We start from the raw sequence: 17,048 nt of genomic DNA, 5'->3' as shown, positions 1-17,048 counted from the left end.
TTATTAAATAAAATTTAACTGAAAATACAAAAAATAAAAATCAAATAAAAAATAAAACAACTAAATGAATTGGAATTAAATTAAAAATTACATAGAAATGAAAACTAAAATTAAATAAAATAAAAATATAAAATAAATTTAATTTAACAATAAAATGAAATAAAATTATGAAATAAAATATAATGTTAAATTAAATATTAAAATTAAATAAAATTTTATTAAATAAAAATTAAATAATAAAATTGTATTAAATACAATAATAAAATGAAATACAATTTAAATAAAAATACAAGAAATACAATAAAATAAACATTAAATAAAAAAAAAACAATTAAATGAATTTAAATTAAATAAAAAATTAATAAAACATTTAATTTAATAAAAAATAAAATAAAATAAAATAATCAGCTAGACGCATCAGTTAAAAAATGTTAAAACGCACAAAGTAAAATTTGGGGGTTGACGAGAAGAGGAACAAGAAGAGCAAGAGAGAGGAGAGAGAGCGAAAGAGACGGAAGATGTGAAGGACCGCAATCAAGGAGGACAGACACAAACAAGCCAGGCTCTCTAACAAGGACACACTCTGCTCAGAATTATTCAATCCTGACCAACGAGTCGAGCTTTGGCTGATTAGCTTAGTCCAATTAGCTTCTGCTGGTAGATGTTGAATCTACAGCATCTGGACCCAAAAAAAAATCTTTCTCAAAGAGCCATTCAAAAACAGCTGTGTCTGGCTCTAGACCTAAGCCATCGTGAGAAAGATGAAAACACAAACAAATAACTTTTTCCAGGTATTATACAGACCTCCGTGGTTCGGCATGTTTTCAGTCAACAGATGAGAGTGAGACAAGATGAAAATAATGAATCTCGAAAGCACAAAATTAAATGCATTCTATCCTGACTGCTCAAGCAATGAATTCATCCTGGTGGAATGCCTTTTATTCATCTACATTATGATTATTAATGGATCTGACCTAGCATCTTCTTATGTCTTACATTTCTTTCTTCTACCCACCATCAATTTTTATTATTTACACTCTCGTGCCTTTTCTTAAGAATGTGTCAGGTTCAATTACTCTTTCGGAGCTTCAGCTTTGTTGTGCAACGTGGCGGAGAGACAAATACACAGACGCAGATTTGTTGATGTGATGTGAATTTAATTGGAAGCCCGTGAGAGACAGAAGCGAGCGAGAGAGAGAACGATATACAGGGGGAAAGGCGAGGACGCTCTGCAGCTAGATTCTTTTTGGCAGTCCTGGCAGGCCCGATAACATCTTTAATATTTGATAACAAGTTCCCACTATCTATTACACCTTCACCAATAACAGCAGAAATATATGAGCGAGCATGGCAGACGAGGGAGATTTCAACTCGAATATTTCAAACTCAAGGTGATTCCTCCCAGCTTCCATTTTGCTCTTCCTCCCGATCTCTCCCCATCTCTCTCTATTCAATTTTTCATCGTTACGTCCCCTTTCTCTCTATTGATGTTCAGACGTGGCAGACAGGAGGAAATACGGTATCTCATGTCACATAAACGTAGGGGCCCATCATATCACGAGAGACAGGCCGCTGTCTCATTTTACATGTATAGAGATACTCTGTCTATTGTTATCGAGTACAAAGCTCGGAAAAGCCCAACGTCAATTTAGATGCACAACGGAGGAACTTCATTAGTCTGACAGCCGTTTTGAGACATCATTACTTTTGACTAATTATGCCTATTTATTCCTTGATAAGTAGACATTCTCAACTGACATAGTTCAGTGCTATCAAAACAATTAACTGAGCATTCAGAATAGATTTTTGTTTGGCTTAACAGCACCATAAATTGTCAAGCAAGAAAAAAACTTGTTTTATCAAAATTTAAAAATATTCTTTTTTACACAATAAAGTTTAAATATAATAAAAACAGATTGACGTCAACCTCCGTTTCACTTTTAGCCAAAATGCAACGTCTGTCCAACGTCAATCTGATATACTGATGTCCGGTGCCTGCTGGGGAAGAACAGGATTTATCTGAAACAGAAATCTTTTGTCACATTACAAAAAATAAAATAAAATAAAAAAAATACTGACTCCAAGCTTTTAGTAGTGTAGTGTTTAATGTTTAATGTTTAGCTTTTTATTTCAGATAAATGCTGATCTTTGCGTCTTTCTATTCATCAAAGAATCCTGAAAAAATGTTCTCAACTGTCAATAAATTATAATATAATATATATTTAAATAGAAAACTATTTATAGAAATCGAAAAATATTTCATAATTGTACTGTTTATGCTGTACTTTGGATCAAATAAGTGCAGGTTTGGTGAGCAGAAGAGACTTCTTTAAAAAACATGTAAAAATTTTGACTGGTATACACTCTGATTTTTTTCTTTCCTAACTTGAATGTAATTCTCCATCATGACTGATACCTTAATGTCAATCCATGAACCAATGTGGAATTTAATTCAATACTGAAAGGCCGGGAATAGTGTTTACTTCAATAAAAGAGCGTAATTATGACAAATTTAATTTGGGCAATAAGCAGCTACAAATGTGGACAATACATTGTCAACATAATCAACCGGTGGGCTTGTTTATCAGAAATCTATTACCAGCTCAATCCATTCATTACGGTTATGAGGAAACAAACATTATTTTTGTATGGAACCCTTAATTACAAGGCAAAACAAGAGTTGCACAAACAGGCTATTAGCTTCTTCCAAATAGAGATTTAGCCTGGGTGGCCTTGTTAACGTGAACGAAGAATTGCATTTCACGAAAATAATCAGTTTAATGATTTCAGCTCAGGGAAAACACAGTGTATGGTTTCTCTGATCTCTTAGCACTCACTTCCTTCTGTGAAAGCAAAGTCCTCATGTTCTCAACAGAAGTGGACCTCTTCAACCAGAGCAATCACTCATAGAAGAGCCAGATAGGATATTGATAGAAACACTGGATAATATTTGAACTTCATCGTTAAAAGCCATGTTGTCCTTGGAGAACACTTCTTAGAAGCTTTCCAGCTTTTTTTTTCCTTGCTGAAACACAATTGTACAAAGTCACAGCCCTTAACATTGATATTTCTGCCTTTATTCATTCTGTATTACTTTATGACTGCAGACAATGTTTTTCCCCCTTTGTTTTCTCTGTTTTGTTCTATTTGTTCTCATCCTTCTTGTGATGAGTCATGAGGCAATTGTTTGGCTCCCATCAGTTTAGCTGAAAAGGTCTTAGCAGACATTGCTAGCATAAGTCTTATTAGAGAACCGACTTCAGGTCTCATTCTTATACCCGAATATAGAAAAACCAGTTGCAGTAAGTAAACAAAAGACAGAGGAAGTCAAACTAAGGTCATGCAAAATGCCTCTGATTCTGATTTTTGGAGTCTGAGAGCAAAGGTCTAAGAACATCCTCAAGACAAATTCACAGAGTTCATGGGTTTAACTTCGTGTTTCAGGAAGAAAACCAGGACGACATGGGCATAATGGGCACACAGCTCCATCTACCATGAGATGATAAGCACAGTTTCACTCTTTCAGTTTAATAGAACAGTTCATAACACAAACAGAAACAAAAAAAAAGATAATTTACTCGCTCTTATTTTCAAACTTGTGCGCTCTTATTTTTGTCTGTGGAACACAAATGTAGAATCCTTTTAATCTTGCCCTACATCAATAGGTCATAGTGACCTGGAGATGTCAAGCTTCGAAAAAGGACGAAAAAATAAAACAGCATAAAAGCATCATAAAAAATAGTCCACATGACTAATGCACTAAATTTGAAGCGAATATGACACACCATTATTATCTGCAAACTTTGGCCTGAAAAGGAAAGAATATAAGTGATTAAACTGTGAATAGTGTGAATAATGCATTAAATTTTGGTTGGTTTCTCAGACAAGCATGGCTTTAGAAGACTTAAAATATACAGCGGAGATCAAAATTAGAGAACAACCTATAATTTCCTAAATTTCAAGGTCACTGCTTAGTCCAATTAGAAGTTATACTAAAAGGAGTAGAAATGCATTTTAATAAGCCTATTTCATACATTTATTCCAATCTAAAACCTAAATGAGATATTTGAAGAAGAACTCTGATCAAAATTAGAGAACATAGATACATCATAGTTATTGGTGTTAATCTGCCACCTGGTGCTAATTTTCTTAAACCTATTTAACTGCCAGCATTCTTCCAATTTTCACTGAGATTGCAAGATGGCAGGCCACTCTAAGGTGATTGAAACCCTGAGACAGGAGGTTGTCCAGATGAAGGCCAATGGGATGACCCTTTCATCACTGCAATAACACTAATTCATTCAAGTTCCTCAAAAAGGCTGGCTGTCCATGTAAGACAAGTGTACATGGTGACAGGATAATGCAGAGACTCTCAATGGGGAATCGGTTCAGCACTACAGCTGGAATTGCCATCTCAGAATTTTTAAAAGTCTGATTAAAAAGCCTCTCATGAGCAGAAAGAATCAAAAGGCTAAGCTCAACTTTGTTGAGGAGCATGTTGTTTGGGGAGAGAAGAAGTGGTCCAAAGTTCACTTTAGTGATGAGAGCAAGTTTAATTTTTTGGGGTCTTGAAATATTACGGCATCAAACTGAGGAAAGACTATGGTTGGGTATCGTTGGAATATCCGATTCCGATTCTGCTTCTGCTTCTTGATTCCAATTCTTTTAAAGTCCTAGTTTGATACCAATAAGCTTAAAACAAAAATCTGATATTTTTTTAAGTGAAACATTTAGATGTCAAACATGCTTATTCTGTCTTTTAACAAAAGGTTTCTGTTGCAGCTGAATAACATCTTTAAATACTTTTTTACACATAAGTTTTCTTTGACATCTATTTACATTCACTTTAAAACACAAAACATCTGGGTTAATGATGATGTACTAATGTTGGGCGATATGCTCAATTTTCATATCGTCTTATCGTCAGCCTGTGAGATCGCCGATACACGATACTATCGTGCTAATTTATTTAATAATATGTAAATATGTCAATATGTAATTAATTCCTTATTTGTTTTGTAAGGGTAGTGCATGTGACTTGTGACACGGTTGTGCGTGTACAGAGCGCTGACTGTAGTTCTGTCGAAGAGATTACTTTCGGTTTCATTCTCTGCTATCTTCAGGGAGCAGTAAATGTGCGTGCATGAATGTAAATGTCAGGGGTGCATGCAGGATAAGACGAGACGATAGACAATATTTACAAAGTACAAATATATTTAATATAAATCTCCGAGTGGAACAAGGCTGGAACAAGGCTGGAACAAGGCAGGAATATTCACACACATCTATTTCACAGAAGGACCGACAGGGAACTGAAATCACAGACAGACTTTTAAGGACAGACTAATAATCAAACACAGGTGACACAGATGACTAATAATTACAAGGACAGGTGCAGGGAATCACAATGACGAAGGGCTAAACCAAATGACAGATCAACGGGGGGAAGACAAATGGGAAAAACCAATGACAAGACAGACAGAACTGTGACAGTAAATGTGTGTATCTTTCTTTACCCGTCATATTGCGATAATGTTACCGCTGTATGTCTGATCTTTGTCATCAGTTCATGTTGTAGTTCAGTTCATATAGAACGTGGAGAAGCAATGCGCGTGTAATTCACGTGCATATGTTTAGCGCCATTTTATCGCATCATAATTCTAGTAAACGCATATAACGTTAGATGTTACTGAGGTGAATGTTTCTACTATATACAGACGGATTCTCATATCGTATTTAATTCAGCCTAAACCACTTTTTACTACCTCTGTTATCCTAATGACTGTCTAACCTTAAATCTACACTTAATCTATGTACACTTCATGATGAATAAATCTCTTACCCATTTTCACTGCGTCTGTGGCGCGACGCGGCCACTCTATGCTTGTGTGTAGTTTCTGAGGCATCCTAGAACTGGCTCTCCGCGCTGCACCGCTAAAGTTAGGTGCCTTTTTGACGCATAATAATAATAATCGTCTTACTATCGTCAAAGGCATCCGCAACAGGCGATATCTCCGACTATCGTCGATACACGATACTATCGTCTATCGGCACAACCCTATGATGTACTGACGTATTGTTGTGCATATTGCTCAGTTATTGTGAAAGAGTAAATGTACGAACGGTTCGAGAATGGATGCAAGCCAGGAACCCACAATGAGACCGCTGTTCGGAACGAAGGAATCGTTAAGCATAATCGAAAAGCATGTCTTATCAAATACCTGGTTCCTGGAAATTTGGAACCGGTTCTCAATACCCATCCCTAGGAAAGTCTGAACCTCAAGGTGAGGTGGAAGTGTCATGGTTTGGGGGTTGTTTTCTGCAGCAGGAGTTGTGCCTCTTATATAGCTACATGGCAGAGTGAATACAAACGTTTATCAGAACCTCCTTCAGCAACATCTGTTCCTTCTCTGCAAACAGCTCACTATCATCCTGCAATTTTCATGCAAGACAATGCAGTTCCTTGAAGCTAAGAACACTGAATAATGAAATAATGAAATAATGAAATTGCCAGGCTAGAATCCTGATCTAAAAACCCGATTGAAAATCTCTGGAAAATGCTTGGCGAAAAAGTCATGGCTAAGAAACTTACTACAGCACCAAACTATGGAAGAGAGTGGAAGAACAGTGGACCAAGATCACACCAGCGCAGTGTGAGGAAATAGTGATGTCTTTATCAGCAGATGTGCTTAAGTCATTCAAAGCAAATTCCTCTACACTCCCTACTAACTTCGGACAGCTGTAACCCTCCAAAGATTTAGTTGTAATCTTCTTTCGTGCCAAAATGGTTATTGTTCTCTAGTTTTGATCTCCACTGTACTCATGGAGTACATTTGGGATAGTTTTTTGCCACTCCTTGAGCTTGACTGCCACTGAATACAGATTTGGAAAGACATAAGGATTTGCATTTTTAGATTAACTATTCCTATGTCTTTTTGCTTACCCAAACTATCCCTGAAAAACGACATCCCAGCTAGATTGGAGAAGCAGCAAAATGAATGAAAGGAGGTATATGAGGGTGCAAAACAAAAACTGCAGGCAAAGCTAAACAGTCAGCGGGACGTCTGAAGGAGGCACAGAGATAAAAACAAAAAGAAAAACACAAAGCAGCTAGGCAAATATAAATAGGCAGAATTTAATTACAGGCAACTGCTAAGGGGTGAAGAGTTGTTGCCATTGAAGATCATCCGAATGGCCTCAAAATATAACAACAAATGTTAGAACTAAGTTAAAATGATCTCTCTTGTTGGCTCAGCTTTAGCAAACCGGCCTTGACATGGCACCCGCTGGGACTGTGGCACAGCTCTAGTTTCGCCATTGATCAGGACAGTCTGCCATCTTCCAGGCCCAAAGTGTGATTTAGTGTGCTGACTCCCGCTGTGAGAAAACTACGCTGAAAAAGAGCAAGCTCATCATCTCATCAGATGCACAAACTATTATGGCAGTCGTTCAGCCGCTGGTTTCCAAATACAGAAGCAATATGTCTATGGCTTTCTGCATACACACTCTTTCGATGTTAATGATGAAAGACTAAACGTTGGTGCTGTTATTACAACAACAGAGTTTTACAGTGTACCAATATCGATACACAAGAAGTGACCTGGAGAAAGCTATCCGTTAGCATACATTATATAAAGGAAGCTAAAAATGGTCAAATAAAACATTTTGCTTGTTTTTTTATAGCAAGCTAATCGGTGAGTTTACTGCCTTTGATTACCTCAAGCTGACTGGTCTGCTAGATTAGCATATGGCTAACTAATTAGCCTTCTAGCTAAAAAAGAACAAACAAATACTGCTATGGTAATGATTCTAAAGAAGATAATCACAAAAACACGATTGGCAGAGACACTAGTAGTAACTATCCTAAGCTGTGACAGTAAACTGAATGTTTGTTTTTTTTACATTTACATTTTCAATTAGCCGAAAACCATGACTGAAAATAAAGTTTTGGAAATTTACTTTGAGTAACTACAATATATTTTGTAAAAGGTACACAGTAATCGTTAAATGCCTGTACTGTAAATGAAGATGCTTTTGAACCAAATATTTACAGACTCCTACCAACAAGAGCTAATAGGCTTATGCTAACCAGCAGAATTTCTTGGTTTATGAAGAAACAACATCTTTTCTGCATGTGCACTCAGCAAAATTCAAAGCGACACAGAATTGACCTTGCAGGCGCACAAAAACACAACAAATTGGCCTTATTGTCATGTCCCCTCCACCTTCACATCTTGTTGACTGACGGGAGGACTATTATTTACACATGAAGGCCACATCTTTTCTCCGGCATGTGAAAGTTAATTAGGTTGGAGAGATTGACAGTTCTCGATAGAGTGAACACTACTCCACTTAATTGCTTTCTGACAGCTGCGCGGAGTTTGCAGAAAGGAGAAATTGAATTTATGGAATTTAGCCCCCTGCCTCTGCCCACTCGGGCCTCCATCGCAGCATGTAACCCAATGGCGGGCCGACCATTGGCGTCGATCGATCGGCTTGGGGGGCGTGAATGAGCTGTCATTTCGTAAGCGGTGATTTGGTAAACTGTGTCTCACACGTAATAGTACAGTAGGGAAATTAGGTTACTAGTTGAGTAAGACGTGTCAACAGTATTGACTTGGGCTATATTGTGGGTTCGTCTAAGCCCTACAGCACTAACCTACATTCATTCAAAGATCAATGCTAATTAAACAGCGCAAGGGGCATGACTAATAAGACAGTAGTCTCCATCACTGGTTGTGTAATGCTTGTGGTGGGGAAATGGAATGTGTACGCTGCTGTTGGCGGAGCTCTGATATACTATCTTTGTGTCACAGCAACTTTGTGGGCATGCAGTCGAAAACCAGTTTACTAAGCCTGCCACTGAGATTACAACAGTTGTCAGTCACATTGCTAATTTGTGGCATATGAATTAATTCACTTAGAGTCTGACATTCAAGCATTTCCAAAGAATTTAACATTGGTACACCAGCCACTATGTTTCAAAAACATTTTGATCACCTTAAACTAGTATAACTAGCTAATAGCTTGTTTATCAAGATGGTTTGCTAATTTGAACCAGCTAATAACCAGTTTGTACCAACTAATGACAACCTTGGACTGGCTAATGACCAGTTTAGACTAGCTAACAACCGGTTTCAACCAACTAATGAACACCTTAGACCAACTGATGACCAACTTTGACAGACACAACTTGACAAGTTTGTACCAAATAATGAGCATCTTAGACCAAATCACTCACCTGGTCATTTTAATTACCAGTTTAAAATAGGTAATAAGCAGCTTCAACTAACTAATAACCATCTTAGACCAACAGATACATAGCTTAGAATAGCCTGAACCAGCTAATGACCAGTTTATAACATCAAATGAGCATCTTAGACCAACATCTTAGAACAGATGACCAATTTAGACCAACTTGGAACTACTAATAACTCACTTTGACCATCTATTGATCAGTTTAGACTAACTAATGAGCACCTTAGACCAACTAATACCCACTTATGACTCTCTTACACCACCAAAAGTCTACTTAGACTAGCTAATGGCCATTTTTGATCAACTAATGAACATCTTGGACCAGGGTTTCTCAAATCTTGCCTGAACCAATTAATGACCCTCCTAGACCAAGTAATGATCAACTTAGACAAATGTTTGGTGTAGACCAGCTGGTAACTAACTAACAACTAATGTCCAGGTTGAACCAACTAATGACAATCCTGGACTAGCTAATGACCAGTTTAGACTAGCTAATGATGAGTTTGTACCAACTAATGAGCGTCTTTGACCAATTGATGACCAACTTGTACCTACTAATGACTCTCTTGGACCACCTAAAGACTATTTAGACTAGCAAATGACCAGTTTCGACCAACTAATGAACATCTTAGACCAACTGATGACCAACTCTGACACAGACTCATCTTGACAAGTTTTTAACCAAATAATGAGCATCTTAGACCAACTGATGAGCATCTTAGACCAAATTACTATCATGAACATGCTAATTACCAGTATAGACTAGCTAATAAGCAGCTTGAAACAACTAATGACCATCCTAGACCAACTGATGACCAACTTTGACCAACTTGTACCTACTAATGACTTTCTTGGACCACCTAAAGACTATTTAGACTAGCTAATGACCAGTTTCGACCAACTAATGAACACCTTAGACCAACTGATGACCAACTTGGACATAGACCCAACTTGACAAGTTTGTACCAAATAATTAGCATCTTAGACCAACTGATAAGCATCTTAGACCAAATGACTAGATTGGACATTCTTATTACCAGTTTAGACTAGCTAATAAGCAGCTTGATCCAACTAACTACCATCTAAGACCACCAGATAAATAGCTTAGACTAGTTAATGACCAGTATGTACCAACTAATGATCATCTTAGACCAACATCCTAGTACTGATGACCAATTTAGCCCAACTTGGACCTACCAATAACTCCATTGGGCCAGCTATTGATCAGTTTAGACAAGCTAATGACCAGTTTTGCACCTTTGACCAACTGATGACCTATTTTGACCAACTTGGACACAGACCCAACTTGACAAGTTTATAGTAAAAAATTAGCATCTTAGACCAACAGATGACTAGTTTGTACCAGTGATGCGCGGGTCAATGTATAAACAACCCGAACCCGACCGACGTTTTCAACTAACCCGCCCGCAACTCGGACCACGAAAAAAAGAAAAGAAAATATTGTACCCGACCCGCTTCCTGACCCGCATTTTTAATATTTGCGACTGACACCAGCGATTATATGCGGCTATGCGGTGGAGATGCGTTCACTGTCAAACATCATTCGGCATTAATTAGGTAGACTAATATTGTCAAAAGAAATGTTCTTGATTACAAGAAAAATACAGATTGTTCTTGTTGTGATTTATTTTGTCTTTCCTTTATACAGATTTAAATAGTTTCGTTTTCGAAGTACTCTAAATTATGTCAGTGATTCTCCGATGTTAAATATGATCAAGAATTATTTTATTTCGATCTACAGTGTAATAAAAGTTAAGAAAAAGATTAGCCTATAGCCCTAAATATATATAGACTACAAGCTAATTCCTTTTTTCTTAACTTTTAACTTCTTCTAAAAATTATCAAGAATATTAAATCAACTTAATAGGCTAGGTTAACAAGTTTTCTTATACAAACATAACGAATGCACTTCAAAACAATGTTTTCATATATTCAGGAATCACGAATATGACAAAATAATGTTATTTTTCGTTCGTTTCGCTCTCTGGAAATGTAAAGAAAAAATACCGTTTTTACTTGGAATTCGTTTTTAATCCCTGGTTTTAAACAAGCATATACATGAGATAATTGATATATTATTGCTTGAATAAACGTTTAAAAAATAGTGCTAGAAATTTTATAATTAAGGAAATTAAACAGACCTAGGCATTTGAAAAGACATGGAGAAATATGTCTAATAATTCCAAAAAGAAAGAGAAGCATTGGACATAATCAAAATATTCAAGACATTTATTAGGAATACCATTTTCTTAACTATTAAGATGCTGCATGTGTTTATCCAGTCTAATCAAAGTGTGCGTCTCTCCCCCGACTTTCCCAACAAAAATCCCACCCCCTCTCAGAAAATACATAAAGCTGACATTACTGAGCTATATGCGTTTAAAAGTAGCCTATTAAAATGGTACAATGGCATTGCTCAGTTCAACGTGTTGGGAAATCGGGCATTTTGTCCCGCGTCAGCATTTATTCAACAGTTCATAACGCTCAACATTCAAAATGTAAATATTATTCAGCCAATAAAGTGTAGGTCTATGTATTTCATAGAAAATTGTGTCTAGTACTATATAAATTACAAGGTGTAATTGGCATTTTTATTTCAAACGACCCGACCGACCGCAACCCGAATATCACTAAAAATATTTTTGGATGACTCGTAACCACGGGTGACCGCAGGCACCCGCTCATTTTGGATCAACCCGCGCATCACTGGTTTTAGACCAAATGATGACCAACTTGTACCTACTAATGACCAGTTCAGACTATCTAACAACCATCTTAGACTAACTAATAAACAGATTAGTCTAGCCTGGGCCAATTAATGGCATTGTCAAGTAGGGTTACCAGGTTACTTTGATCTATACCATGATATTGACATGTTACTCTCTAAAAGTACTTACCTTCATATAGTATCCAAAAACACTGTTTAATCCTTCTATTGTTTAATCCCTCTAACACATACAGTATGTAAATATAATAAATGTGACATCAATCAATGTTAAATAGCAAGAATAACTTACAAACATCCTGTTGCGTGTAACCATCCAGAAAATATGGTCACTAATTCAAAATGTTGCTCACCTGGTACTCATTTGGCCAGAAAGTGCTGACTGCCAGTTCCACCTGGTGCCACTGTCGTCCTCGCGAGCCAGAAACGTTCCACACAGGAATGCCAAGCGGTCCACCATTGACCCGCACATAAACCCGCAGCGCCCCCGGGCTGTGGCCATCTCTGCTGTACAGGAAGTAGCTAAACTGCACGCAGTGCGTGTCATTTTCACTTAGCGTCTGAAGCAGAAGCTGAGCCCTCTGCCCCGCTGCATGCTGGGAGGAGTTGACCATCATGTAGGAGCCTTGAGGAAGAAGACAACACAGCGAGAGAAAAGAATCAGGCAAAGGTCAGTGCCATCACTTACAAGCATACACACTCAAATATCAACTGATTAAAGTGAATGGTCTTCATATGAAGGCACAGAATATTATACGTAAGTCATATGAAGCATTTTAATACTTGTATAGTGCTTTTTTGTCCTTTGTGGAAGTTAACCATTGTATGTTCTCGTTGTATAGGAAACAATGCTGTTTAAAAAAATGCTTCTCTTATGTTAGGTCTGACAAAAGAAAGTCAGGTTTGGACTGACATGAGGGTGAGTAAATGATGACAGAATTTTCATTTCTGTCACTCTGACTGTGTTCGGTCATTAAATATAGTATAAAACAGAGAACTGAGATAAAGAACATGAAATATTTTCTCTGAAAAAGAAAACATTTCATATCTTTGTGTGGCTACAAACATTTGTGGAGAGCTTTAGTGCATATTAGAGCGTGTCTGCTTAAAGAAACAGGCACATACACACTAAGCTCAGAGAGAATAATAGAGACTGAGGGGGAAATAAATATCCAGCTTCTCTGCGGAGCATATCTGCGGTATTACAGCCTCCTCAGAAACTTCTGTGTAGTTTTCCCGTTCCTACTTTTCAAAAGCCCATGTTTGTCTATTTGTCTCTTTCCACAGAGTATCTCTCCCTTCAGTGAGTTCACAAAGGATGACAATTTTGGCATTACTCTCTCAATACCGAGCACAGAGAGAGAGAGACAACACACAGCGTCGGAATACTAAAATGTCTTTCATGCTCTTTTTAGCCCCGAGGCTCTCTGTCTCTGCGGAGTGTGACAATTGCAAAATTTCTCTGTACAAAGACAGAAATTTGTGAGGTGTTGGTATAGCAACAGGCACAAATACTCAAAACAGGCATATACATGGATGATTCTTCAATTAGGGGAACATTTCTGTTCCCTAGGACGAATTTTAAAGCAAAGAAATATTCTAGATATTCTAAAAATGAAAATAAAAATCTGGCTGTGTTTATTTGATTAAAAATACAGAAAAAAAATGTAATATTGTGAAATGTTAATGCAATTTAAAATAGTGGTTTTCTATTTTAATATACTTTAAAATATAATGTATTCTTGTGATGCAAAGCTGAATTTTATCATCAATACCCCAGTATTCAGTGTCACATGATCCTTCAGAAATCATTCTAATATACTGATTTATTATCAGTGTTTTAATATTTTTTTGGAACCTGTGATACTTTTTTTCAGGATTCTTTGATAAATAAAACGTTAAAAAGAACAGCATTCATTTAAAATAGAAAACTTCTCTTCCTTTCCCTTTGACATTTCAGCACGACATCGACCCAAAACACACAACAAAAGTGGTGAAAGAATGGTTAGCAGACCAAAACATCTCAGGTTACGTATGTAACCCTAGTTACGTTGCGTCGAAACGCTTTGGGAACGCCTCCAGCATGACCACGCTCTAAATCACATGTGTAATCAGACCAATGGAATCGCGAGACGTCACGTACGTGATGACGTCACGGACCAGGAAGATTAAAAGCACGTACAGTGAGAGCAGCGCTAGCTTTCTGGAAACAGCAAGCGCCGCAGGGATGCCGGAAGTATGGCCTCGAGACGCAGCGTCTCGTTCCCTTCAGGGAACTAGGGTTACATACGTAACCTGAGACGTTCCCTTACAGGTAACTTACGCTGCGTGAAAACGCTTTGGGAACGAGAATGCCCACGCCATCCAGGGGAGCTGGATGACTCTGAGAGAACCAGAGGGGACGCTGCGCATTCTCTTGAGTCGCGAAGATGTCCACCTGAGAATGGCCAAAAACCTTCCAAATCTGCTTCACTACTGTAGGGTGAAGCATCCATTCCCCGGGCCTCGGCCCCTGCCTCGACAGGACGTCCGCTCCCAAGTTGAGCGGACCAGTCCTCGGACTGAATCTGTGACACCACCTGCTTGATAGTCAGCATCCTGAATTTGAGACGCATGACCGATCGATTTTGGATGCGCAGGTCTAAAATGGGCCTGAGGCCCCCATCCTTCTGGGGAACTATGAAGTACCGGCTGTAGAACCCAGACTCTTGCTCGTGAGATGGGACCACCTCAATGGCCTCCTTCCCCAGAAGAGTGTTTACTTCTTGTTCCATAACCAGAGCCTGCTGAGGGCCCACAATAGTGGGAAATACTCAGCTGAAACAGGGAGGAGGAGCACCGAATTGAATGCGGTAACCTCTTTCTACAGTGTGCAGGACCCATTGAGAGACATTTGGCAGAAGTTTCCATGCTTCCAGAAAGTCTACTAAGGGAATCAGCCTCTCGAGACTGACCTCTGGTGTTAGAGGGACAGCTGACATGGGGTCCTGAAGCGGCGAACCGGCAGGAACGCACCCAGTCAACTGTCGAGCGGACCTCCGTGGAGGTCGCGAGCTTCCCGGTACGCTACGATATCGGGCGGTAGTCGAGAAATATGCTCGCTGGAGGATGGTTGCTGGAGCACGGCGAGGGAGGAACCGCTGAAACGCCGCCGCTTGACGACGTGCCTCCTGGGGTCGAACAGACCCGAAGGCACGAGCGGGGCGTCCATGAGGAAGACCTTGTCCTTTTCTTTTATGCTGGACAAGGTCAACCACAGGTGCCTCTCCACAGCCACCATAGCTGCCATAGACCTGCCGATGGCACGGGCGGTCTCTTTGGTGGCGCGGACAGACAAATCAGCGGTTCTTCTGAGCTCGGCGATGTCATCAAGCAACGGCGATGTCATCAAGCCGAGCTCCCTCGCCTCCATCCAGCTCTTTAAGCAGGTCGGCCTGGTACGCCTGTAACACCACCATGGTGTGCAGACATGCACCAGCCTGACCTGCCGCCGCATACCCTTTGCCCACCAGAGCTGAGGTGGTTTTCAGAGCTCTGGAGGGCAGCACTGGAGCCTTCAACGACGATGCCGCTTTGGGGGACAGATAGCTGCAAGCGTCTGCTCGACCCGGGGGATCGCCGTATACGCATGCTCAGACAGCCCCGCCACATTAGAGTAATGTGCTGCGGAGGGGCTGAAGAGCCGCGAGGAGTAAGGTTTTCCCCATGACCTCCACACCTCGGTGTGGAGGTCAGGGAAAAATGGAAGGCTCCTGCGCAGAGGTGGTGGCCGAGACCGCAGGAAGCGTTCATCCATCTTGCTTCGCTGCGGTTCGGTCTGTCTCTCGGCCAGCCAGTCTAGATTTAACGTGGCTACGGCGCGAGTGACCACCTCTATAAGCTCCTCGTACTGGGGAGAATGAGGGGGTGATTCCTCATTGACGCCCTCTACATCCACCTCCTCGGAGGAAGATAAGAGAAGCGCCGCGCCCTCTCCCCGGGGGGAAGAAACCACAGTGGGGGCTTCCGATCCCAGTGAGCGGGTGATGGATCTAACAGGTGAGGTAGAAGAAAGGGACTCGCCTGTCTCCATACCCTCTGTCAGATCCACTTGCGATCCCCACGAGTGCAATCGCCGCTCTGCCTCAGCGGAAGCGGGACCAGACCCGCGAGGAATGCTGGTGAAGGCTCCCTCCTCAAAGAGAGCCTTCCGGGTGCGGAGCACACGCAAAGGCATGCGTTCACAATGCAAGCAATCAGCCCCCTCGAGAGCTGATGCTGCATGTGCCGCTCCCATACAAACAACACACAAGCTGTGTGTATCCTCACCCGTGATGAAACGAGGGCAAGGAGGAACACGGCCTATGATGTTGCTGTTTATCACCCTTTTTCAAAGACATTGTACACACCACACAAACAATCACTCTCTAAATCAAAGTTGTGCAAACTGGCACGAAAAAACGGAGAGTGACAGACATAGAGCGCTTGCTGAATGGCAGAAAACTAGCGCTGCTCTCACTGTACGTGCTTTTAAGCTTCCTGGTCGGTGACGTCATCACGTACGTGACGTCTCGCGATTCCATTGGACTGATTACACACGTGATTCAGAGCATGGTCACGCTGGAGGCGTTCCCAAAGCGTTTCGACGCAGCGTAAGTTACCTGTAAGGGAACATTAACGTTTTGCAGTGGCCCAGCCAGAGTCCTGACTTAAATCCAATTGAGAATCGGTGGAGGGAGCTAAAAATCAGGGTGATGGCAAGGAGACCCTCCAACCTGAAAGAGTTGGAGCTCATCGCTAAAGATGAATGGGCAAAAATCCCAGTGGAGACATGCAAAAATCTGTCAGCAATTATAGGAAGCGTTTGATTGCTGTAATAGCCAATAAAGGCTTTTCTATTGATTATTGAGAAGGGTATGAATAATTTTGGACGTGCCACTTTTTTTTCAAATATAAATAAAAGATGAGTAATATTTTTTTCCACAATGATGCCTCTTGTACATTGTCTTATTATCTTTTGAGAGAAGCCTGTGTCATGTCCAGTCAAAAAAAAAAAAACAAAAAA

At 39.9% G+C, this 17,048-nt stretch overlaps 1 protein-coding gene across 1 annotated transcript in view; it reads right to left on the bottom strand.

The window, feature by feature from the left end:
- The window catches only part of ptprub (protein tyrosine phosphatase receptor type Ub), a 331,954-nt gene that overhangs the window by 224,949 nt on the left and 89,957 nt on the right, over positions 1–17,048 (bottom strand). The window contains exon 5 of the mRNA XM_073847765.1: positions 12,358–12,629. Coding sequence (XP_073703866.1) covers positions 12,358–12,629 — 272 coding nt within the window. The remainder of the gene's footprint in view (positions 1–12,357; positions 12,630–17,048) is intronic.

The sequence above is a fragment of the Garra rufa genome, chromosome 9 (assembly GCF_049309525.1).
Source record: "Garra rufa chromosome 9, GarRuf1.0, whole genome shotgun sequence".
Taxonomy (NCBI): Eukaryota; Metazoa; Chordata; class Actinopteri; order Cypriniformes; family Cyprinidae; genus Garra; species Garra rufa.
The sequence above is the reverse complement of the archived record's forward strand: the minus strand, read 5'-3'. Positions and strand labels throughout refer to the sequence as shown.